The sequence below is a fragment of the Terrapene carolina genome, unplaced genomic scaffold (genome assembly GCF_002925995.2).
Source record: "Terrapene carolina triunguis isolate 2854851 unplaced genomic scaffold, T_m_triunguis-2.0 Scaffold88, whole genome shotgun sequence".
Taxonomy (NCBI): Eukaryota; Metazoa; Chordata; order Testudines; family Emydidae; genus Terrapene; species Terrapene triunguis.
The window spans coordinates 18,977,148-19,002,879 of NW_020664439.1; the positions used below are offsets into that span (position 1 = coordinate 18,977,148).

At 41.1% G+C, this 25,732-nt stretch overlaps 1 protein-coding gene across 1 annotated transcript in view; it reads right to left on the minus strand.

Annotated features, from left to right (window-relative positions):
• Positions 1-25,732, minus strand: part of ATR (ATR serine/threonine kinase) — an 87,070-nt gene that overhangs the window by 7,248 nt on the left and 54,090 nt on the right. The window contains exons 30-42 of the mRNA XM_024211093.2: positions 24,933-25,024; positions 24,224-24,315; positions 23,440-23,617; positions 21,657-21,833; positions 21,088-21,247; positions 20,371-20,550; positions 17,910-18,052; positions 12,372-12,469; positions 9,992-10,224; positions 9,368-9,502; positions 8,385-8,585; positions 7,873-8,016; positions 3,897-4,047 (exon numbers count right to left, since the gene is read on the minus strand). Coding sequence (XP_024066861.2) covers positions 3,897-4,047; positions 7,873-8,016; positions 8,385-8,585; positions 9,368-9,502; positions 9,992-10,224; positions 12,372-12,469; positions 17,910-18,052; positions 20,371-20,550; positions 21,088-21,247; positions 21,657-21,833; positions 23,440-23,617; positions 24,224-24,315; positions 24,933-25,024 — 1,984 coding nt within the window. The remainder of the gene's footprint in view (positions 1-3,896; positions 4,048-7,872; positions 8,017-8,384; positions 8,586-9,367; positions 9,503-9,991; positions 10,225-12,371; positions 12,470-17,909; positions 18,053-20,370; positions 20,551-21,087; positions 21,248-21,656; positions 21,834-23,439; positions 23,618-24,223; positions 24,316-24,932; positions 25,025-25,732) is intronic.

Here is a 25,732-nt window from a genome sequence, read left to right on the forward strand (position 1 = left end):
CTTATTATATAGTCTCCCCAACTACTATTTAGAGTTCATCAAGTGTAGCTTAAAATACCAAAATTAGAAGAGGTTTTACTGTTTTAATTAATATTTTTAATATTTAAAAAGTATTGGCAACTCAGGAAAAAAGGCAGCTGTGCAAGCACATTACAAATTCAGATCTTGGCTGAGCCAGGTTACATGAAGTAAACAAATTCCCTTCCACAATAAAATCCCTATGATCCATCAATCATGCCAGTTGACACATGTGAAAGACAAAGCCTCTATTGTCATCTGCAGCTCAGAAAATGTTGAGTGCTGTGTGGTTGACCCAGATGAAGTAGAAAAAAAGTAGGGCTGTCAAGCGATTAAAAAAAATAATCGTGATTAATCGCGCTTTTAAACAACAATAGAATACAATTTATTTTAAATATTTTTGGATGTTTACTACATTTTCAAATATATTAATTTCAATTACAACACAGAATACAAAGTGCACAGTGCTCACTATATTTTTGATTACAAATATTTGCACTAAAAAACAAAAAAAATGTATTTTTCAGTTCACCTCATACAAGTACTGTAGTGCAATCTCTTTATCATGAAAGTTGAATTTACAAATGTAAAATTATGTACAAAAAAAACTGCATTCAAAAATAAAACAATGTAAAACTTTAGAGCTTACAAGTCCACTCAGTCCTGCTTCTTGGTCAGCCAATACTCAGACAAACAAGGTTGGTTACAATTTGCAGGAGATAATGCTGCCTGCTTCTTCTTTACGTCATCTGAAAGTGAGAACAGGCATTCACATGGCACTGTTGTAGCTGGCGCTGCAAGATATTTACGTGCCAGATGCGCTAAAGATTCATATCTCCCTTCATGCTTCAACCACCATTCCAGAGGACATGCTTCCATGCTGATGATGGGTTCTGCTCTATAACGATCCAAAGCAGTGCGGACTGACGCATGTTCATTTTCATCATCTGAGTCAGATGCCACCACCAGAAGGCTGATTTTCTTTTTTGATGGTTTGGGTTCTGTAGCTTCTGAGTTCTGTAGCATCAGAGTGCTGCTCTTTTAAGACTTCTAAAAGCATGCTCCACACCTTGAACCTCTCAGATTTTGGATGGCACTTCAGATTCTTAAACCTTGGGTCGAGTTCTGTAGCTATTTTTAGAAATCTCACATTGGTACCTTCTTTGCGTTTTGTCAAATCTGCTGTGAAAGTGTTCTTAAAACGAACATGTGCTGGGTCATCATCCAAGACTGCTATAACATGAAATATATGCAGAGTGCGGGTAAAAAAAAAAAGAGTAGGAGACATACAATTCTCCCCCCAAAGGAGTACAGTCACAAATTTAATTGACGCATTATTTTTTTAATGAGCATCATCAGCATGGAAGCATGTCCTCTGGAATGGTGGCCAAAGCATGAAGGGGCATATGAATGTTTAGCATATCTGGCATGTAAATACCTTGCAACGCCTGCTACAAAAGTGCCATGCCAACCCCGTTCTCACTTTCAGGTGACATTGTAAATAAGAAGCAGACAGCAGTATCTCCCGTCAAAGTAAACAAACTTGTTTGTCTGAGTGACTGGCAGAATAAGAAGTAGGACTGAGTGGACCTGTAGGCGCTAAAGTTTTACACTGTTTTGTTTTTGAGTGCAGTTATGTAACAACAACCTGCACAAAAATCTGCATTTATAAGTTACACTTTCACAATAAAGAGAGTGCACTTCGGTACTTGTATGAGATGAATTGAAAAATACTATTTCTTTTGTTTATTATTTTTACAGTGCAAATATTTGTAATAAAAATAATATAAACTGAGCACTGTGTACTTTGTATTCTGTGTTGTAACTAAAATCAATATTGAAAATGTAGAAAACATCCAAAAATATTTAATAAATTTCAATTGGTATTCTATTGTTAGAAGTGCAATTAATTGTGATTAATTTTTTTAATTGCGACTAATTTTTTTTAGTTAATGATGTGAGTTAACTGCAATTAATTGACAGCCCTAAAAAAAAGTTTTTCCAATGGTCAACTATGATTTTATGACGCTGCTCAATGTAAAGTTAAGTTTGTTGAAAAGCAAAGGATTCTGATTTTTCACTGGAAAGTCATTGTGGCAGTTAATTTGATAAATGATAAAGATTAAAAACAAGTATAATAAAAATGACAAGCAAAAATTAAGAATGGACATAAAGCCTAAGACAAAAGAAAAGCCAAGCATTATTTTATTGCTTAGTACTGTACACATATTCCTTTTAATGACAATGAGCTTCAGCAGCAGTACTAGTGACATAAGAATGGATTAAGAAGATTAAATTCTCAGCACTAAAAGAAAGCCACATTAGGTTTATCTTTGTGATGCCCTGAAAAACATTAATAGCAAGTTTAGATATTCTTGCATTTATGAGTACAACAAAAAATCTACCAATGGTGTGCTGGTAATGGCGAAATAATATCTGCTGCATCTTCCTAGCATTCAGGACAGGATAAAGAAATTTCTTACAAGATAATTTTCTTTCTGCTAGAAGCTTCTCTCCTCATTCATAACAAATGGGAAATTCCTTCTGGAGGCTTCAGTTGAAGGTCGGGGCTTAGTCCTGGAGCCTCTAGCAACAACACTGGAACATCTCCAAAGTCCACAGATGAGAGCCATTACCCATTTGTTATGAATTAGAAGAGAAGCTCGGCAGCAGAATGAAATTATCACACCTTCTAAAGCTCAGTTTTGTCTAGAAGTTTGGGGTCTGATCACTTGCTTTCTGTCTCATTTACTGAGAGCTACAATCCCATCCAAACAAAGGCAGCATAAATCAGCCATATAACTCCAGGTTTGAGAGGTACTGTATAGCCAAGTAAGAGAATGCATCAGAGAGCTCATTTTTGCCTAAAATTTATAAATCTAAAAAGATTTTCTATAAGCGTGTGATGGGGTGTATCAACCCCGCACTGGTACAGCAGGGGTTAACCCTTCTCTTTTAGCTGAGGAGGCCACACTCCCCCAGCTCTGCTGGGCATGCTCCAGCTGGAAGTAGGATATAAAACCCAGCAGAGCAGCTCAGTCTGGGCTGACCTCCGTGGGGAAGGAGGTGTGTTGCTAGCTCCTGAGGGAGGACCACCTGCACTCCAAGACGTGGAGGCCAGCCAGTCAGAGACGGACCCCGACACACTGGCATGGGACATTGCAGAGAGGGGAGAGACCGGAGAATCCCTGAGACAGAGAACCCCAGACACTTGGGTAGGAAGTAACCCAGGGAAGTTTGGCAGGGAAACAGTTACAGAACTGGACCAAGGCTCGGCGTGTTTTGTTTGGAGCTCTGCCGAGCTGGTGGCGGGCAACCCCGCCACCTATAGGGCCCTGGGTTGGGACCCAATGAAGAGGGCGGGCCCAGGTCCCCCTATCCTGGCCACCACCCACCCCAGGGTGCTGGTCCCGCTCACCAGTATTACGGACTCTGGCCCTAGGCCGCACTGCCCTGAGAGAGGGCCGTATCACCGACTCTGGCCATTGGGCTGCACTGCCCCAATAGTAAGGGCGGTAGTACAGACTCTAACCGCTAGGCTGCACTGCCCTGACAGCAAGGGGCTGAAGTATTAACTCTGGCCATTGGACCCCGTTGCCCTGTGATTAAGGCTGTATTACAGACTCTGTCCACCAGGCCGCACTGCCCTGAGAGCAAGGGTCGTATTAAGGACTAAGGCCACGAAGCCGCGCTGCCCTGAGACGTTGGACAGCCCTTCCAACTCAACAGCGGGGCTGTGATGCACCCCGACCCACGCCCCCCCGGGGTGATGAGGTGTATCAGCCCCACAACAACAACATATGTATCTCTACTTTATTTCATCTCATTGCTCTTTGTCTGTCCCCCTCACATGAATTATTATATACAAGTTTTTTTACCCTTCTCCTTGTACAGTTTGATCAGGATATTTCTTAAGCCAGCCGTGTTGTTCACCCATTCAATTATCCCACATTCATCATTTAGTGGAATAACTGCATAGGTTCGAATATGCAGTTCTCGCCTACGTGACTCGGCATCCTTTCTTAAGCACTATTTATAAAACAAAATAAATAAATAACATTACCAAATATCATCACAAACACAAGATCAAAATAAACTGATAACTTTAACCAATTTGTCCCGCTGGGGAGGGAACCCCAGTTATTAGGAAGAGCAAGGTAATAATAATGGGGGATTTGATTATTAGAAATATAAATAGTTGTGTTTCTGATGACGAGGAGAACCACATGGTAAATGGCATGTGGCATACTAAGGTTTAGCTGCTAGTAAGAGATTAAAGCGCAAGACCTCCAAGGTAGCATTCTCTGCAATGCTTCCAGTTCCATGCACAAGGCCAGAAAGACAAGCAGAACTGCAGGGTCTCAATGTGTGGATAAGATGATGGGATAGGGAGGAGGGTTTTAGATTTACTAGGAACTGGGGAACCTTTTGGAAAAGGAGCAGCCTATACCAGAAGGATGGGCTCCATCTCAATCAAAATGGAACCAGGCTGTTGGCATGTAAAATTAAAAAGGTTGTAGAAGATTTTTTTAAACTAAGAGCTGGGGGAAAGCTGACAAGTGTGGAGAAGCATTTGGGAGGAGACATCCCTTAGAGATGAATTTATTAAAAGAGGAACTCTATATCCTAGTAAAAAGATAGGAAAGAAGTTGGTAAAGTACACGTAGGAGCTAGTGAGGAACAGTCAAACATAAAAAAGAGTCCCATTTAAATATAACACATGAAGGCAAGCAACTGAACATTGACAAAATGTACAAGTGCCTATATACATATGCTAGAAGTCTAAATACTAAGATGGTGAACTAGGGTGCCTGGAATTAAATGAGGATATTGATATAGTATGCATCACAGAAACTTGGTGCAATGAGGATTATCATCAATGGGACATGGTAATACCAGGATACAAAATATATAGGAATGACAGAGTAGGCTGTGCTGGTGCGGGAGTGGCACTATATGGGAAAGAAAGCGTAGAGTCAAATAAAGTAAAAATCTTAAATGAATCAAACTGTACCACAGAATCTCAATGGATAGAAATTCCATGCTTGAACAATAAGAGTATAGCAGTAGGAATATACTACCAAACACTTGACCGAGATGGTGACAGAGACTGTGAAATGCTCTGGAAGAGTAGAGAGGCTACAAAAACAGAAAACGCAATAATAATGGATGATTTCAATTATCCTCATATTGACTGTCACCTCAGGGATACAGAGATAAAATTTCTGGACAATATAAATGCCTGGTTCTTGGAGCAGCTTGTCCTGGAACTCACAAGAGGAAAGGCAATTCTTGATTTAGTCCTAAGTGGAGCACAGGATCGGGTCCAGGAGGTGACAGTTGAACTGATCAGTGATAGTGTCCATAATGTAATTAAATTTAAACATCCGGGGGTAGGGGGACAAAAGGGTGCCAAAGAAACTACCACAGTAGCATTTAGCTTCAAAAAGGGGAACTATACAAAAATGAGGACGCTAGTTAAATGGAAATAAAAAGGAATAGTAACAAGGGTGAAATACCTGCAAACGCCATGTAGACTATTTAAAAACACCACCACAGAGGCTCAAACTAAATGCATACCCCAAATAAATAAAAACCCCAAAAACCAGTAAGACGACAAAAAATGCCACCATGGCTAATCAGCAGAGTAAAAAAGGTGGTTAGAGGCGAAAAAGTATTCTTTAAAAATTGAGAATCAAATCCTACTGAGGAAAATAGAAAGGAACATAATCCTGGAAAGTCAAGTGTAAAAGTATTAGGAGGCAGGCCAAGAAAGAATTTGAAGAGAAAAATTTTAAGTACAGGAATCTCACAAGCCAATTAAGCCAAAAACAAGCCCAATTTCTGTGTTGTTGTTTTTTTCCGTGGGTTTGGCATATCTGGTTGCCAGGGCTGGCGCAACCCATTAGGGGGGAGGGATAGCTCAGTGGTTTGAGCATTGGCCTATTAAACCCAGGGTTGTGAGTTCAATCCTTGAGGGGGCCACTTAGGGATCTGGGGCAAAAATCAGTACTTGGTCCTGCTAGTGAAGGCAGGGGGCTGGACTCGATGACCTTTCAAGGTCCCTTCCAGTCCTAGGAGATAGGATATCTCCATTAATTTATTTAATTTATTTATTTATTTACATCAGAAGCAGGAAGCTGGCCAATCAGTCAGTGGGGCTACTGGGCAGTTGAGGTGCTAAAGGAGCACTGAAGGATGACAAGGCCATTGAAGTGAAGCTAAATGAATTCTTTGCATCGGTCTTCATTGCAGAAGATGCGGGGAAGATTCCCACACCTAAGCCAGTCTTTATAGGTGACAAATTTGAGGAACTGTCACAGATTGAGGTGTCAACAGAGGAGGTTTTAGAACAAACTGATAAACTAAACAGTAATAAGTTACCAGGACCACATTCACCTAAGAGGTCAGAATAAACTATCGCAGAACTAGTAACTATGGTATGTAACCTATCCCTTAAAATCAGCCTCTGTACCAGATGACTGGAAGATAGCTAAGGTAATATGATTTTTTTTAAAAGGCTCCAGAGGCAAAACTGGCATTTACAGGTCAACAAAGCCTAACTTCAGTACCAGGCAAACTGGTTGAAACTATAGTAAAAAACAGACTTATCAGAAACAAACACGATCTGTTGGGGAAGACACTCCCTTTGTAAAGGAAAATCATGCTTCACCAATCTATTAGAATTCTTTGAGGGTGTCAACAAACATGTGAAACAGGGTGATCCAGCTGATGTAGTGTACATGGATTTTAAGAAAACCTTTGACAATATCCCTCACCAATGGCTCTTAAGCAAATCTCGGCTTGTCTACATTAGCACTTTACAGTGCTGCAACTTTCTCGCCCAGGGTGTGAAAAAACACCCCTCTAAGCGCAGCAAGTTTCAGCCCTGTAAAGCACCAGTGTAGTCAGTGCACCAGCGCTGATAGCTACGCCCCTCGTGGAGGTGGGTTTTTTTTAGAGCGCTGGGAGAGCTCTCTAAAAAACCTCTGACTGCCAGAATCTGGGCCTAGACAACAGGGGGTGGATCACTCAAAATTGCTCTTTTCTGTTCATTCCCTCTTAAGTATCTGGCACAATCAGTAGACAGGGCACTAGGTTAGATGGACCACTGGTCCGACCCAATATGGCCACTCTTATGTCTACATCTAAATTTCCCCCACCATAATCTAGGGTTTTAAATTCTGAAATTCCACATTTGCAGTAAATCAAAAGTAAATAGAATTCTTACATCTCCTCCCTACTTGCCCTCAAAAAAATAAATAATGATTTTACAGTAAAGATCACTGGCTGAATAAACCCTTTAAATAGAATGTCTGGGTTAGTTAGTAGGTTAGTATTCCAGAGCCACTACCATTTTCCTTGACCTCACTGAAAATATAGTATATTAACATTAGGTGAACTAGTGAAAAAGACAATCTGACTAGGATAAAAATAGTCTCTTTCCGTAGTTGTTAATGTTTTGCCATAATCACTGTTTATCTACCCATCATTGCCTAGCAATGAAGAAATCCTCAGTAAGAGGGAGGTGTAAAGGGGAAACAATTATCAGTAGACAGGGTTAGGGTAGGGTAGGGGCAGAAAGATAACAAGTAACTCCTCCAAATTTTACATAGACGATTGTTTTCTTGAATAAAGTCCCAATTCTGTGAGCATTCTCAACTCCCACAGAAATCAGTGGGAGCTGAATGCATTCAAGACTTTGTAGGATTGGGCACTAATTGAAGTAATATTTTTTCCCCATAAAGATTTCTTTTTCAAGGATGTAGGGAGTCAAATACTTTTATTAGTTGATTACTTCATCATTTTTCTAGTCAACAAGCACAGAGAAGATTTGCAAAATCATCTTCAAACCTTATTAATCAAGGAATTAAACTCCATGAGTCGGCAATCTTTTCTTAGGTCATCTTTTGGCTTACACATCATAATATAGGTTTTTCCATCTGAACCTTTTAAAGTAATCTTTTTTGGTTTTTGAAGAGATGCAAGGATTTCCACCTAAAGGAAAAATGGAAGTAGTCATTAAATCTTGTGGTTATTCTTCAACAAAGTCTTGGGAATCTTAACAGCCACACTTGTGCTAGCACTTCCTATTTTAGTTAGTTTACAACTCATTTGACCCTAGCCAAAACTTGATCTTAGTACCAGTGCCCTTCTTTCAGGTTGTAGTACCAAAAAGCTAGCCATCAGTCTGGTCCTCAGTGCTCCTTTTAATTAGTATGCACTCTTATTTGAGCAGTAAATATAATTATTAAGAAACCTCTCATCATTCTCCCCACCTCACTTCTAGCTAATTAAGTAGAAAAGTCAACTTAGCTGCAATTTATTAAAATGACATCTAAACTATGAGCAGAGAAGAGGTTTACCGTATCATCAAAGCCCGCAATGTAGGCCCAGCGTCCAGGAAAAGGGTCATGGTTAGAATGTGTGCCAGGAATCGATGGAAGAGTTGGTATCATTACAGACTGTAAAGGAATGAGGATCTCACTAAATGTCTGCTCTTCTACTAGCTTTTTAAGTGTTTTGAAATGAACACTCATGCTTAATGTTGAGTTGTTCCCATCAACCTAAAATAAATAAAAATCAATCAATCAAGAAACATTTTGCTTAAAATACTGAATAAGTCCTCATAATAATATCACTATCTTTCTCTTTAAATTATGGAATAGTTTTCACCAAACAGTGAAAAAATATATCATGTTTCAAGATTTCTATTTGTGCTAAAATGTGGTCCATTAGAATAGAGTAACTTAACTTTTATGATGTCTCTATATTTTAGTTCTTCTCCCACTTAGTTTCATTAAATGCAGTTGCTGAATTTTATCCCAGTTAACAAGTTCAGGGGTTCACCACTAACACTAGAGATAGCCTACTCTTTTGAGCTAAAATCTTTTAAAAGTTATTGGAGGGGGAAAAAATCACTGACCATAAGTAATGGAACATACAAGCAACATAAAAATGGCTCATAATTCAAAAATATTGTTAATATAAATAAGATGCTTATTTAGAAAAGAATTCTCTATACAAAATTGACAGGCAATCTTCCTAGAAAACTTAAATATTTAAAACAATCATGTTAGTTAGCTATTTAAGTTTTAGCTCCAAAATGTTTATTTCCTCCTGTCTAATAGATTTCAGATGTCAACAGAACATTTTACAAGATACCCCAATTTAACAGAATTACTCAGAGACTATTTAATTTAATTAGTTGATGCAAGCTACAGAAAAATATTTTGCATAGCACATTTAAAAACATTTTATTTAACATTAATTGCTATGTCTGATCTGCAAGTCTTGTTTTTATATGTTTGGTTGGTTTTGTTGTTTCTTTTGTTTTTTGGACAAGTACCGGTTTGTTGCATAGCTCTAGTAGTTTATCTGTCAGGCGTGTTGCATCTCCAATAAATTTTCCTAAAGATGCCTTCATATGAATAGCTTTGTTTAGGATTTCCTTGCATCTGTTCACACGCATTGGGTAAGAGGACTGCAAAAGAAGATAAAGTTAAAATTTACTAAACCTATATACCTAATCTCCATTACACAATCCTGAAGTGATTGACAAATTGTATTTTTTGTAGGATATTTAAAGTCAGATAGTTTAACAAATTGGAGCACAAATCAAAGATATTCAGTATTAAGTTTCATTAAAAATTCCACAGCTTTTCAAGACTTCATATTTTCACACCAGGTAGTAAAAGTATCAAAAAAACAAAACTGCTTAAAGTGACAGAAAAAAGCCTTGAGATTCTTGAACTCTACATTTTTCAAGCTATAGTCTCTGAATTTATAACACAATGAAATTATAATCTTTGTGGCGTGCAAAATGGGGCAGAATATCACATTCTTATATCTCAGTAGCTGCCCATTTAAATACCTCGTTTAAACATACAGTAAACAGGTTATTCAAATTTCTCTCTTGTAGATAGATTTTGTATGAACTTTTATAAAAATACAGCTATCCTTATCAAATTACCTTGGATACAGCTGTCACCATCCACATTGCTTGTTGAGGGTAGGTTAGAAACACTTTGGCAACAATCTCCATCAGAACAACAAAGACTTCCTCATGAGAGTGGCAGATTCGGGAGATTAATTGAGAGAATGCTGTCAAAAACTGATAAGGAGCCAACTGATTTGTGTGATCTGTAATCACCTTATTTATTTTAGCTAAATCATTTCTCATCTGTACACGATCCGGACGACCAACTGGAAAAACACAATACAGTAAGTTTAGAGTCATATTTCTCTGAACTGCAAGTTTATAAAAAACAAGCTACAAACCTAAAGAACTACGCTCATTTGTTAATGATTTTTTGTTTTGTTTTTTTAAACAAAAATCCTTCACCCTAAAGTTTCTCTGAGTATTATACACAAATTCAGTGCACAATTCTACATTTGCTTTGCTTGGGGAACTCCCACTGTCATGGATAAGCAAGCCTTTAAATTGAAAAATTATTTGCTTCTCTCAGCCCCATTTCTTGTCCCTGAAAACAAACTAAATTAACTGGCTTGTGTGCAACTATATTTTCTATATGGCATACATTACTGGGGTATGTGCAAGAGTAAGTGATTTATAGCATATTTGCTACATAGCTTGGATTGCCAACATGGATTTTATTATAGTATTTCAATACACCGCTACCTCGATATAACGCGGCCCGATATAACACGAATTCGGATATAACGCAGTAAAGCAGTGCTCCGGCGGGGGCGGGGCTGCACGCTCCGGTGGATCAAAGCAAGTTCAATATAACGCGGTTTCACCTATAACGCGGTAAGATTTTTTGGCTCCCGAGGACAGCGTTATAGCAAGGTAGAGGTGTTGGTGTCACTAGGCCTGAGTGAACCAAAGTTCTTCCATGTTTAACTCTAATCAACCTCAAAAGCTAGATGCATGGAACGTGTAAACAGCCAGTTATCAATTACAACCCCCCTCACACTGGTACCAAGCGGTAATAACGAGGCCTGTATGTTTCTGACTGGAGAGGAGATAATAAATCAAGGGGAAACAGGACCAGATAACGGTTTAGAGAAGTGTTACTAACAAGTTAGATTTATAGCCGCTAGAATGATTTAATTGCTTGAATGTATAAACATGGCTTTTGTAGAAGAAGGGAGAGGGAATGGGGGAAAGAGGGGGGGAGAGAAGGGAGGGGAGAAGGGGGGGGCTTAGTTGTAAAATGTATAAAGAGAGAAAAACTGTTTATGCTGGTGTGCTTGATCTGAGACTTGCCTGTCTCCTTGCACCACTTTGAGATCTCAAATAAACTTTGTTTGCTTCTCCACCCTGGTGTGTTCATTGGCGCGAAGCACACCGGGCAACGAACCCCGCTGTTGCTGTCCTCGGGCCCTCTGTGCCGGCAACAGAGGTGTACTTGGTAGTAAAAAATGCTACACGTAAGGCCATAAAACCACTATTAATGCTAACGCACAAAGCCAGATTACTTCCCCAGAATAGTGCACAGGGGGCTGAAAGCCATCAGATCTCTCCAGGTAGAGATTCTGGTGTGTGTATCTGGGGCAAGACGAAGAGAGGAGGAGGAGAAAAGAGTCCTTGGAAAGTGTGGAGCAGGCATACCAGTTCCTATATCACCTCACCCACTACAGCACACAGCAGATATCAGGAATAGGAGGAGCTGTGGTTGCAATGCTACTGCACTCTGAAAAATCTCATGCTGACATTCAGCCACTGACATATCAGCTGGCATATGCCAGAACAGCCCCTTTTGTGTCTCACCCCATGCCTGCTGTGAAATTTCCAAAGAAAGACTTTTGGACAGAAATGCTGCATGCTTGGACACTGCCCAAAGGAAAAGATTTTGCTTTGGTTTGGTTTTAAGTTTGAACAAAACTCCTTCAGCTACTGAGTCCTGTAAAGGTGAAAAAATTGAACACTTTACTGCAAATGTTTTCACAGTGAACTGGCTTGATGTTGGTGAAAGGGTACATGCAACATATTTATTTTTCTCTGTTTCCCTACTTTTGGCAACTTTAATTTGAAATTAATGTTGCATGCTTAACAAACGTTTGCAATTATTAATTCAATTCTGACGGGGGTTATAATCACATGTAAAATGCTTTTAGGTGACATCTGGTAATGTATAACTTTTTTTGCTTTAAATTATGCAAATTTTTGGGAAAGAGTTTAAAGTTCACCAGTTATATACTTTGTGCATATAACCTTAGGCACTTTCTTGTTTTAGTCCATATAATGGATTGGGTCATTTTGGCTGCATTTCAAAATACATGGTATACAAGCCAAAACAACAGAATTTTATACAGGTTTCACAGCTCTTACTACATCCTTTTATGAAAATGTAACATAGCAGAAAAACAGTACTAAAAAGTTCTACCTTTTTCATATTCATATGCTTTTGCTCCAAAGTCAAGCCACAGAGATAACATTCTTGGCATTGACTGATAGATGAATTGGTTTCCATACTGTAAAGACCTGCAATTACATATCCACACCTATAATTAAGATTCAGCCTTTTATACCATATATTTAAGAATGTGCAAACAAACGTAGAGCTTTAAAGTGATGTACATATCTATTCTGATGTTTATATGTCTATTTTAGGCTTTTGTAATGTCTGTTACTGTAACATATAATGCTGACTAACTCACATCCACAGGAATTATCTGCATCTATCACTTAGAAACTTGCTCCAATCAAAAGCACAAAGATAGTCATCAACTTAGGGTATGTCTACACTACGAGGGTAATTCGATTTTACTTAAATCGAATATGTGGAATCGATATTGCAAAGTCGAACGTGTGTGTCCACACTAAGGACACACTAAGGACAGTAATTCGACTTTGTGAGTCCACACTAACGGGGCGAGCGTCGATATTGGAAGCGGTGCACTGTGGGCAGCTATCCCACAGTTCCCGCAGTCCCCGCTGCCCATCGGAATTCTGGGTCGAGCCGCCAATGCCTTCTGGGTAAAAAAAATTTGTCGTCATCCGTCCGTCACTAACGCCCTCCCTCCCTCCATGAAAGCGCCGGCGGGAAATCAGTTCGCGCACTTTTCTGGTCAGTGACAGCGCGGACGCCACAGCACTGCGATCATGGATCACGCTGCGACCATCGCTGCACTTGTGGCCGTTCTCAACACCTCGCAGCTTATCATACACCTTTCCCTGAGGCAGATGCAGAGAAATCGGGCGAGGAGGCTACGGCACCGCCGTGAGAGCCTGAAGTCGGAGAGTGGCACAGAGCTGTCAGAAACCACGAGCCCCAGCGCCCAGGACATGACGTTGGCAATGGGGCATGTGGATTTTGTTGAACGGCGATTCTGGGCCCGGGAAACAAGCACGGACTGGTGGGACCGTATAGTGCTTCAGGTCTGGGATGAATCCCAGTGGCTGCGAAACTTTCGCATGCGGAAGGGGACTTTCCTCGAACTTTGTGAGTTGCTGTCCCCTGCCCTGAAGCGCAAGGACACCCGCATGCGAGCAGCCCTCACTGTCCAGAAGCGAGTGGCCATAGCCCTCTGGAAGCTTGCAACGCCGGACAGCTACCGGTCAGTCGCGAACCACTTTGGTGTGGGCAAATCTACCGTGGGGGTTGTTGTCATGCAAGTAGCCAAGGCAATCGTCAAGGTACTGCTCCCAAAGGTAGTGACCCTGGGAAACGCGCAGGTCATCATAGATGGCTTTGCCGCGATGGGATTCCCAAACTGCGGTGGGGCTATAGATGGGACTCACATCCCTATCCTGGGACCGGACCACCAGGCCAGCCAGTACATCAATAGAAAGGGCTACTTTTCAATGGTGCTGCAAGCACTGGTGGACCATCGGGGACGGTTTACAAACATCTACGTCGGATGGCCGGGCAAGGTTCATGACGCTCGCGTGTTCAGGAACTCTGGTCTGTTTAGACGGCTGCAGGAAGGTATTTACTTCCCAGACCACAAAATAACTCTTGGGGATGTGGAGATGCCTACAGTCATCCTCGGGGACCCAGCCTACCCGCTAATGCCCTGGCTCATGAAGCCCTATACTGGCGCCCTGGACACAGAAAAAGAACTGTTCAACTACCGTCTGAGCAAGTGCAGAATGGTGGTGGAGTGTGCTTTTGGCCGTCTCAAAGGGAGATGGAGAAGCTTACTCACTCGCTGTGATCTCAGTGAAACCAATATCCCCATCGTTATTGCAGCTTGCTGTGTGCTCCACAATCTGTGTGAGAGCAAGGGGGAGACCTTTATGGCGGGGTGGGAGCTAGAGGCAAATAGCCTGGCTGCTGATTACGTCCAGCCAGACAGCCGGGCCATTAGAAGATCCCAGCGGGACGCCCTGTGCATCCGGGAGGCTTTGAAAGCTAGGTTCCTGAGTGAGCAGGGCAACCAGTGACTTTTCAGTTTGTGGACAGAAAAGCTGAACCTGCCCCCGTTTCTTTACCCAGTCCATTTTGACTATCCTCTCCAGTTACATACAACCTTCACCCCCTTCCCCTTCCCAAAAAATAAAATCATTTCGATTTTTTAATGAACACCGTTGTCTGTATTGCTGTTTTCGCGGGAATATTTTAAACCGGGGACGCAGACTGTGGCGGGGGGCGGGTTTAGTGTTCTGATGCAAATGATACTTCTAAACTCCCGGAATGACAGGCTCCGCACTGGTGGACTGGTTATTTCAATGGAGCCTGCCAGCACTCCTGGGGGGGACTGTGTGTATGTGTCGGCTATGTGACTTTCTGGCAGGGGGGGGTAGGGTTACAGATCCCCTGCTGCGTGGATCTGTGAGCCAGGATAAGGACCGCTGCATAAGATCTGTAACTGCCCTCCCCCGCCACAAAGTCACAGAGCAACCCCCCCCCCCCAAAAACATGAAAAGCACCTCCCAGACTGACCAGGGTAACCAGTGACTGCACTGTGTATGTGTCCTGATGCTGGACCTGACACCGCCTCTGTACCCTGCTAAAGGTGACTGTCCTGTCCAATTACCAAGCCCCTTCCCCCCCTCCAGACAGACTCTCCCTCAAAAGAACCTGACTGAAACAGTAATGAACAGAAACAAACATTTTATTGCGAACCAGACATGAAACGTGGGGGGTGAAACTTGGACGGGGGCTTGTGTGAGGTGGGTAGGAAAGGACTTATGAAATTTTGGGGAATGTCAGCCTTCTACTGCTAGAGCAGTCTGCAGGGGTTGATTGAAAGTTTTAACGGCCCTTGCCGCCCCTCCTTCTTTGGACTTTGGGTGAGGGTGGTGTGGGACTTGGTGGCGGGTGAGGGCGGTTACAGATAGACTGCAGCGGGGCTCTGTCCTCCTGCCTCCGGTCTTGCAGAACATCCACAAGGCGCCGGAGCGTGTCCGTTTGCTCCCTCATTAGTCCAAGCAGCTTTTCAGTAGCCTGTTGGTCCTCCTGACGCCACCTCTCCTCCCGTTCCATGACTGCTCGGTGCATTTGTGACAAGTTCTCCCTCCACTGTGTCTGCTGGGCTGCCTGGGCTCGGGAGCAGCCCATTAGTTCTGTGAACATGTCTTCACGCGTCTTCTTCTTCCTCCGCCTAATCTGCGCTAGCCTCTGGGAGTGTGCTGACAGGCTGGGTTGGGAGACAGTCGCAGATGTGTCTGTGTGAATTTTAAAAAGGGAGTGAATTCCTGAGACAGATAAATGAAATTGTATACAAAGAACCTAGTCTTTCTCTGTGAACAAGACCATGCACTGAACCTCTCACATGCGCACTCAGGACAAGGTCGAATTTTCGGCCGTCGCCTTCAGTGCCTGTGGACTTGCGGAGGTCTTGGAGTGTTCAGAGAACTGTGGCTGGAGACCTGAACTTCTGGAGCGGGCAATAATGGTAAGCCGCAGACTTGTGGCTGCTTAAAACTCCAGCAGTAGCACTGGCCTCCTTTCACATTGAAAGCAATGCCAGTCTCTGCTGCCAGCAATCAGGACAGCATCAACTCTGCCCCTGTCCCACCCCCTCGCGGCTGTCCCAGGGAAAGATCCCTGTATGCTGCCCCTCTCCCTCCACCGCGTGGCTGTAAAGCAGTCCCAATACTAACAGTCCCCTCCCTAATTCAAAGCAGGGCGTCATGAGCGACATCACCCTCCTGAGGATCCCGGACACCCAGAGAGAACGCATGCTGCGGGAAAGCATGCAGAAACCGGGGCCGTATGCCGCCATGCTATGTCGGGCCATGATCCCCGAGTACCTGATTGTGGCATGGAGGGGACATGTCTGCTACCACGGAGGGCCCACTAAGATCGCCCTACCCCGGAACCTGATCAACAGGCTTGAGCTCTACCTCCACGAGACCTACGAGGAGTTCTCCTACGAGGATTTCTCGTCGATCCCCGGCCACATTGACCGGATTTTCGCGTAGGTGCACTGGGACTTTGGAGTGGAGCGTCTTGGGCCTGGGAATCATGTAGTAACGGACATTGTGAAATTTTTTTAAAATACTTGGGACTAAATTGAGAAGAGCCTAAGACAGAGAAATCATGCAAAACCCATTTGTTACCTTTGTAAATATTCCTGTTTTGTACCTGATTATTTTTTTACTAGTTTACAGCACTTTTATAAATATACATTGTTAATAGTATAAATATTACCGTTCTGTTTTAAATAAATGTTTACATGTTTACAGCACTTACTGCTTGATCCGTCCCCTGATTCTGTGTCCGGGGTAAGGGATGGGGACGGTTGGTACGGGATCTCGGTAAGGGTGATGAAGAGCTCCTGGCTGTCGGGGAAATCAGCGGTGCCAGCGCTGTCGACTGCCTCGTCCTCCTCATCTCCTTCCTCCTCTTCCCCGTCCGCTGTCATGTCCGACATGATCCCATCCTCGGAGTCCACGGTCAGGGGTGGGGTAGTGGTGGCGGCCGCTCCCAGGATGGAATGCAGTGCCTCGTAGAAACGGGATGTGTGGGGCTGGGATCCGGAGCGTCCGTTAGCCTCTTTGGTTTTTTGGTAGCCTTGTCTCAGCTCCTTGATTTTCACGCGGCACTGCGTTGCATCCCGGCTGTAGCCTCTCTCTGCCATGGCTTTGGAGATCTTCTCGTAGATCTTAGCATTCCTTCTTTTGGAGCGCAGCTCTGAAAGCACGGACTCATCGCCCCACACTGCGATGAGATCCAAGACTTCCCGATCAGTCCATGCTGGGGCCCTCTTTCTATTGGATTGCACGGCCATCTCTGCTGGAGAGCTCTGCATAGTTGCCACTGCTACTGAGCTCCCCTCGATGTCCAAAGAGGAACTGAGATTCAAACTGCCCAGACAGGAAAATGAAAATGAATTCAAATTTTCCCGGGGGTGTGGCTGGTCAGAGCATCCGAGCTCGGACTGCTGTCCAGAGCGTCAACAGAGTGGTGCACTGTGGGATAGCTCCCGGAGCTATTAACGTCGATTTCCATCCACACCTAGCCTAATTCGATATGGCCATGTCGAATTTAGCGCTACTCCTCTCGTTGGGGAGGATTACAGAAATCGATTTAAAGAGAGCTTTATGTCGAACTAAATGGCTTCCTGGTGTGGACGGGTGCAGGGTTAATTCGATATAACGGCGCTAAAGTCGACATAAAAGCCTAGTGTAGACCAGGCCTTAGTAACGGCTAGCCTTGTCTCATTTCATTTTGAGATAGCAAACACCAGCTCATTTTAAATAGATGAAAACATAAGAATCTAACAATTAATTTCCCTTTAACTAACAAAATTAATACAATATATAATTAATACAGAACTGGAATAAAATATTTTTTCTACAATTCCATGCTTCTTCTTAAGAATTATTGCAGAAAAATTTGAAGTCAGACAGAAATACATACATTTTAGCATTCAAAAACAAGAACAATTTTTGGAAAATGAATTGGTTTGATTATGTTATCAATATAATTATCTTTCTAAGAGACCAAAGCAAAGACACTATATCATCTAACCTTCCAAAATGATGAACTATATATCTAATCAGATCTCCCTGCTTCTCCATCTTGTTGTCAGTTACCATAGGCATCAGTTTATCGTAGTATTTAGCAAGATAAAAGTGTCCATCCTCCCATTCTGGCAAGAAAAAAGTAACATCCTGCAACAAAAATGAAAAAAAAAAACAAGTTATCTTTCTTGGAAGAGAATTTAAAATAAGACAGGTTTTGTTTTTATGACAGAAAACTTTTATTATTTACCTCTGTGCAAAGTGGGTATAAAAGAGTATCACACCAATCAGTAGTGCTTTATATCCACTCTGCACAGGTGTAAGTGACTATACAAGGTACAAGGGAGAGAGGTATCAATCATTTGTGTCTGGTTTTGGTCCACCTCCCTGATTTGGTGACAAGACAGCACAAAAGGATCCTTGTATGCAGTGTTGTTGTATCTGTATTGGTCCCAGGATATTAGAGAGACAAGGTGGGTTAAGTAATATTTTTTATTGGACAACACCTGTTGGTAAAAGAGACAAGCTGCTTCTTCAGAAATCTCAGTGGAACTCGAAAGTTTGTCTCTCTCACTACAGAATTGTTCCAATAAAAGATATTACCTCACACACCTTGTCTGTCTAAAAGATCTTTGAGGATATTCCCAATAGGGGAAATTATAGTTTATTTAAAACTAACATAACCAAGTGTTTCACTACAGACAGGACGTGACTGCTTTTTTCCCCCATTTTTGACTAGTGAAACACCAGAATCGTTCATTGCTTCTCTATTTCTTTTCTAAAAGTAAGATCTTTCAAATAAATGCAGGGAATTGTGTCACAGAAGTTAGAGGGGAAAAAGTATATTAAGTCATCCAGTTTCTGTCTGACAATGCTGAATTGTTCCCAACAGTACCTTTTCTAGCATTCTATATATTATTGGCAGAAGAGCTTCTCCCACTTCTCATTGGAGACTACCACATAGCCTAAGACAATCGTTCCCAAATTTTTCATGGCGTGACCTCCTTTGGGCTCACCCCCATTAATGCGACCACCCCAAAGTTTTGAAAGGAGAGGGGTCAGAAAATTAGAACAACAAAGAATAGGTCTTGCCACCAGAGGTTGGGGGGTTACAGAATGAACCCACTCGCACTCACCCCTCAGCGGTGACTCAGCTCCCTGCTCTGGGCATTGTGACCTTGCCTCTGGCGCACAGGTTCGTGTCAGCACCGCTCAGTTTTGGCCCAGCCCCCGATGGGGGGCAGCCAGGCTAAATTTGAGTGAGCGGCATTGTGACCCCATGCGCCAGGCTGCAATGCCTGAAATGGGGAGCCAAACCCAGCCAGTCTTGCAGGACAGGAGCCACTTCAACTGGGACATATTCTGGCTTTCTTGAATTTTCTTTTCCCCCCTCTTTTTTCTGTGTCTCATGACAATTTGGGACATGCTGGGTAAAAGATTTCAGTCAAAGACTTTGAGAGTCAGCCTACAATTTCCTTTCTTAATTCCATACATTTAGCATATGGGGTTGGATTCTCCAGTCCACTAACTTCATAGTCTATTTAGTACTATAAACAACTTGTGATCTGAATGACAAAGCTATTGACAGTGAAGTTTGTGATACACTTTTTAATTTTTTTTTAAAGCAATATTGCAGGAATAGGGTGGCACTAAAGGTAAGATTCAGCTGTGCTCGTCCTGCCACTTGGAGTAGAACAAAGGTGAGGTGTACCAAATAGCTCAGCAACTCCAAAAACATAGCCCAATGCTGGGATTCCACTGCTTTCCATGTCGAGAGCAGTGTGAATTTGATTTTGAGACTCTCTCTATGCTTACTTTTCTAAATGACTTAGCTACAGGATTATTATTAGTTCTGTAGCAAGACAGAAATATGAATGTGGAAAATGTCAAGTGTAAAACCTTGAGCAGGCTTGTATTTAGACAAGCATTAGAAAAAATGTTTGATAAACTGGTGATTCAGTAGGCAACACTCTTCTTTCCAAGTCGATATGATGTTATTGGGCCCTGTGCTCTTTTCTAGCTCTCCAGAGGGTGGTAGCATCACCTCCATGACACTCCCACAGTAAGATTAAGGAGGATCAATAGACATTATTCTCTACACTGGACAGTGAGAGAGCACTATCTGCCAAGCTGTCCCTTCAAAGTAACCCAATGACATACCGGTGAAAAATTCCAACCCCTAAATCCATTAGCAAAAAAGCACAAAATTATTCCTCATATTACTCCATTGACTTCAATGACACCAAAGATAGGTTTAGCTCTTGTTGAGAGTTACAAACTTATGTATCAAGAGGTTTAACTAAATTATCCTAGACTGTAAGCTCCATAGGACAAGGACTGTCTTTTTTTTACTACATGTTCATACAGCACCTAACAGTGAGGACTATATCTCTGTTTGAGGTCTCTAGGCTCTACTTTAATGTACATAATAAATTATGTACGAATATATGATACTGTGTTGTTTTCACCTTGTATTTTTTCATAACTGCATTGCTTTCAAAGTTGGCAGTTTCTTCCATAAATCTGCCAACCAGCAACATAGCCCGACCATGGATTAGCTGACTTTTGGTGTCAGATGCTGCTTTATTCTCAGGAAAACATAATTCAACTCCCTTCTGAAGAACAATGAGAGCCTGATGCACTTCACCCTTAGAGAAAAGAGGGAAAACATTCTTCAACATATGCCTTTTGTTTGTTTATTTTAAAGAAACAGAACAGCTTACTTTTACTAACCAAGAAAAAACAATGTTATGTTCACAGCTGTAACATCTTGGGGACAGGTAAGTAAAAGCCTTGGTTTATGATTGCACAAACAAGGCTCCAACAATCCCTTTAGCTTTCTCTACTGAAACATCCACCTACTGTCATCCATTAAGTCACTGATAAATACTAGTTTCAATAATAAAAGTTAGAGCATCTACCAATTTTCTTCATTTTGTCCAGGAACTAAGTTTAGAAACTTCCATTTACTGCATGCTTGACCTCCTCCTCAGTTGCACCTGCAGTTCAATTTACTACATTTATTTTAATTGCATTTCTCAAAACCACTAGCACTCAAGAGTCAATTCATAACTCTTACAAATGCATTAACAATACAAATTTATTGTACTTTTGTTTAAATTAGATACTTACTTTTACTCTTTTATGCATCTTAATTTGAATCATTTCATTTCTTTTTTGCTTACCTTGGACCACAGCCACTTTGCTCTTTCTATATACAGTTCAGATAGCGTGGATTCCCCAGCATTCAGAAGAGCATTGTATGCAGTTTGGTGATGACCAGCTTTTCTTGCAACTCTGGCACTCTGGAGCCAACATTCTCCAACTAGTTCACTGTAATCCTCTCTGTGGTGATTTTTTCCAAAACAAAGTTCCACTTATAAGTGCTGCCATTACAATCTCAAATACATATAATAATGTATTGAAATAAAACACAAATAGCTTAACAAACTGTTTATTACAAAAAAAGTCACTTTAAATAAACATTCATAATACTTTTATTCTCTGTTGTTTATCCCCCCTAAGTCTGGAAATAATTATTTTTCCCTGCTGATCTCATCCTCTCTCACATGGAAAACACCGCTTTTGTCTTGTATTTGAAATTTAACAGGGCTGTTTTTGTTTATAATGTAATATTCAGTAGATTCTTACCATAACTCAATAATATGTGCAAAAATACTATTACTGAATAAGAGAAAAGCTAGTATTCGATTGATATGTAACATGGAAGGATAAGAAATAATTATAGCTTCACCTTTTATTGAGGCTAAGCAAAGCCCTTCTGAGTGCTAAGATGGGTTCTTTTGCTCTATAGGAGTTCTGTGTCATTTCTATACGAGCAATCCAGTTCAGAGACTCTTTACCATGGTCACCATCCATTTGCTGAAACAATGGTATAATACTGTGTTCCAGTTCACACAGCATATGTAACCTATGGTGAAAGGATACGGAAATGTATTTTAGAAATTGTTTGCCATTTTCAGTTACATGTATCGTATGTTTAGCATTTGTCATTTCATTCCCAAAGCTGACCACATGAATAATCCAAAATACCATGCTTCCTTAAAAGAAAATACATCAAGAACATCTAAGTTAGTGAACTGGTTGTTGTTTTCTCACAACCTCCTCTCTGAACAACAAATAAACTGAGCTCAGAAGCAATGCAGTTTGCTAAGTATGGACTCAATCCCGCATTCCTTCTTCAAACAAAACTCTCACTGACTTCAATGGCAAATTGAGTAACCTGGGTAATGAGTGCAATATTTTTAAAACAATTATAGCCATTTTCTTTTAGCAATAATTCTTATGAAAATATAGCACCACCATTAGAATAACTTTTATAGAAATGGTAAAAGATCTTTGTCACCGTTGAAATTCCAAAGTTAAGAACTTAAATAGTTCTTATTTCTCATTAACTAGTAGACTAAGTTTGGAGAGTGTATAGCTGATGTGAGAATAGTGACGAGATGAAGGCTTGTGAATAGTCAAGAGCAGGGGTCCCCAACGCGGTGCCCACAGGCGCCATGGCACCCGCCGGGGCGTCTAAGTGCGCCTGCGTACTGGCCGGCGGATGAGCATCCGCCGAAATGCCATCAAGAAGCAGCGTCATCCAGAGGTGTCGTCGCCGAAATGCTGCCGATTTTCGGCAGCATTTCGGTGACGCCTCTGGATAACGCTGCTTGTCGGCGGCGCCTATTGACATTGTCGCTTGTCGGCGGCATTTCGGTGGATGCTCGTCCGCCACCACAGTCCTCCGTGGCTCATCGTCTGGTGCCCGCCAGACAAAAAAGTTTGGGGACCACTGGTCAAGAGCATTTGGAAATGTAGAATTCTTTTGAATGGCATCTTCCAATATAAGCATAAAACCTATCTGGTACATAAAACAGAATTTTTTTTTAAATTGAGTTGGCAAGCAAGTTAAAATGTATATTTTGCATGAAGCCACATGTCTTCATTGCCATGTGGAGGTATAGGATATAAAAAGATAATACTGAACCTTTTTCTTATGCAACTTCTACAGCATTTTAAGTTAAACTTCAGTTCAACTACACTAAATTGCCTTTAAAGGAAAATAATCTCTACTTGTGTTGAGTCTAGAAATGAAGGACCAAATTCTGCTCTCAGTTACAGATGTATAAATATAAAATCTCACTGAAATTAGTGGAGTTAATACACTGGACTAAATTTCAGGTTTTAGCTGTAGTGTTTTTAGGGCAGGAATTGGTCTGAGGTGTTCATTTTCTGACATGCATATATGAATTCGCTTGCTGATTTTTTGATGAGAGTGCAACAAAGAAAAATTATGAATATTTCCAGGGGAGATATAACACAAAATCTCAGTCAATCAGGAAAGGTTTGCAATTGGTATTGTATATGTGTCTGTTGTCAGAAAACACAAGACACCAATAGGTCAGCACCATTTATCATCGAAAATGAAGAGTTCTTACTGTTGATTACATGAATGAGATACATGCTTTCTAAAGTGAGTTCTTTAGTTCTTGAACACAATGAAATGCTATACATAAGCCACAAAATACCTGATAATATGTTCATATCCTCGCTGATAGGACCCTCTTTCAAAGCTTGCGGCTGAGAGGGGTACAATCTGCTCTGCTCGAACAACTTTCAGTGTCTCATAAAAAGCTGCTGTGTTTTTCTTTTTGGCTGATAACAACAATTGTCCCAGTCTGACACTCCAAGTACTGGACTTCACATCTAGGGAACAAAGAATCAGAAATTGCATTTCATTAGCTGCTCAGGCAATACAGCATAGCCCATAGGTGCTGAAACTAGTGGTGCTACTGCACCCTCTGGCTTGAAGTCGTTTCCATTATATACAGGGCTTACAGTTTGGTTCAATGGCTCTCAGCACCCCCAACTACAAAAATTGTTACAGCATCCCTGTCATAGCCTGTCAATAATGTAACATTTGAGAAATGTTTAGTGGAAATTCTTGATCAAACAAACTTTCATCAGAATTGGTCCAAATAGATTTCAAAAAATTTATGACAACATAAAAAGGAGTACAACTTTAATATTTTATTATTCCCAAGAGATTTCAAGCAATTTGTGCCAATATGTGCTTTTAGAAATCCTATAGGTGGAATTTTCCAAGGAGCCTAAAGGGTGTTTGGCCTGAAGATCCCTTGAAAATCCCAGTCATAAAGGATCAGATAAATTTACAAAAACTGTAAAGTTAACACCAGCTGATATTTCACAGATCAAGAAATTTGCAACAAATGCCTTCTGGTTGAAGCTGGCCAAATTTGAACATATATAATTGCACAAAAATGTTCTCATTTTGACATCTAGTTTTACTACCTGCAGCCAAATAATTTTCCAATAAATCCCAGTGTGTTAGTTTCCAGGCTGCCTCCACTCTATATGTGTTCAATTCAGATGTCCACTCCGGCCTATAAAAGTACACACAATCAGAACACAGTACAAAACCAGCCAGTGCTATAGCCATTATATTTTCTTGGCACAAAATGTATTAGTTCTACATTATATAAACTAATTAACTCTTAAACAGCAAAACCCCTATATTACTTGAAAATCAAAGGTATGTTAACTTGCTATGAATAACGTTAAGTAAAAAAAAAATGTGATCAATTTATAGTAATTTGAAATTGACATCCCATAAACTGAGTCTTCAAATGGTATATATACTTTACTAGGAACATATTTTATGATAAAAAAAGGATGAAATTTCTGGTCAAAATTCATTACTGTGCAAGGAAAACTGTATATTGGAAAAAAAACATAGAAGAAAGAACAAGTATGTGACAATCAACAAAACGCTAACAATGAAGGATTCTTTTTTCCTTGAATAAATTAAAGCATATATCTATCTGCACTGAGTATTATACACAAAGGAAGTAGCAGTATTTCAGACAGTGTTGAAATCCTGAAGTTAGAGAAATTTTAAATGTTTTCATTTTGTCCATAAAATCCTATTTCCACACTTCTAGATACACCTGCAGTATTAGAACTTTTTATTATTCAAACAGGGGTTGTATTAAATTATTACCTGTTGGCAAGCACTCCATTCACCTGAGTGATTACAGTAGATAACTGACCAAGACCTAACATGGACTTCACTACACCATGATAATGAATGATCTAGAAATGCAGATAGAATAGATCAAAATACACATTGCGTATAATCAAGAGATATCATATTGGTAGCTTCTGGGTGCATGTACATCAATTTTGTTTTTTTCATTATTCTTTTACATTTTTCTTGTTATGAATATGACATGGAAAGAAAAAAGTTTAAATAATTAAATTATCACAACTAAAAAGAATAACCAAATTCACACCAAAAAAATCAAATTTGGACAGAACTCCCTGGAAAAGAATCTCAGCTGATATAAGTAATTTCTAAGGTGTGTTTCAGAACAAAGTAAAACTGGTTTTTTAGTACATATGTTTGAGAACTGCTAGGGAAAGTTGTGAACAATAATGTAACAAACTCACTGTCACGGGGTAACATACTCCTGTGGCCCAGCAACCCAGGGGCTAATGCGGGTACTGCCAGCCAAAGCTGACTGGCAGCCTCACAGCAGCTAGGAGAATAAAAGAGCTAGGAAGCAGAGAGGCAGGGCAGCTGCCAGCGGAGCAAGCAGGCGGAAGAGGAAAACTCTGACAGCAAGCTGCTGAGGAGCTGTGCAGAGACAGAACCCTGAGAAGGGCCGATCGGATCAACAGGATGAAAAGCCTACAGAGATAGAGACCAAGAAAGGTAGGAAGGACCTCAGGGCACAGCAGGAGTTATGGAGTCCTGATTCTGCCTGTCTGGCTTAAGGGCCCTCAATTGGAACCCAATGG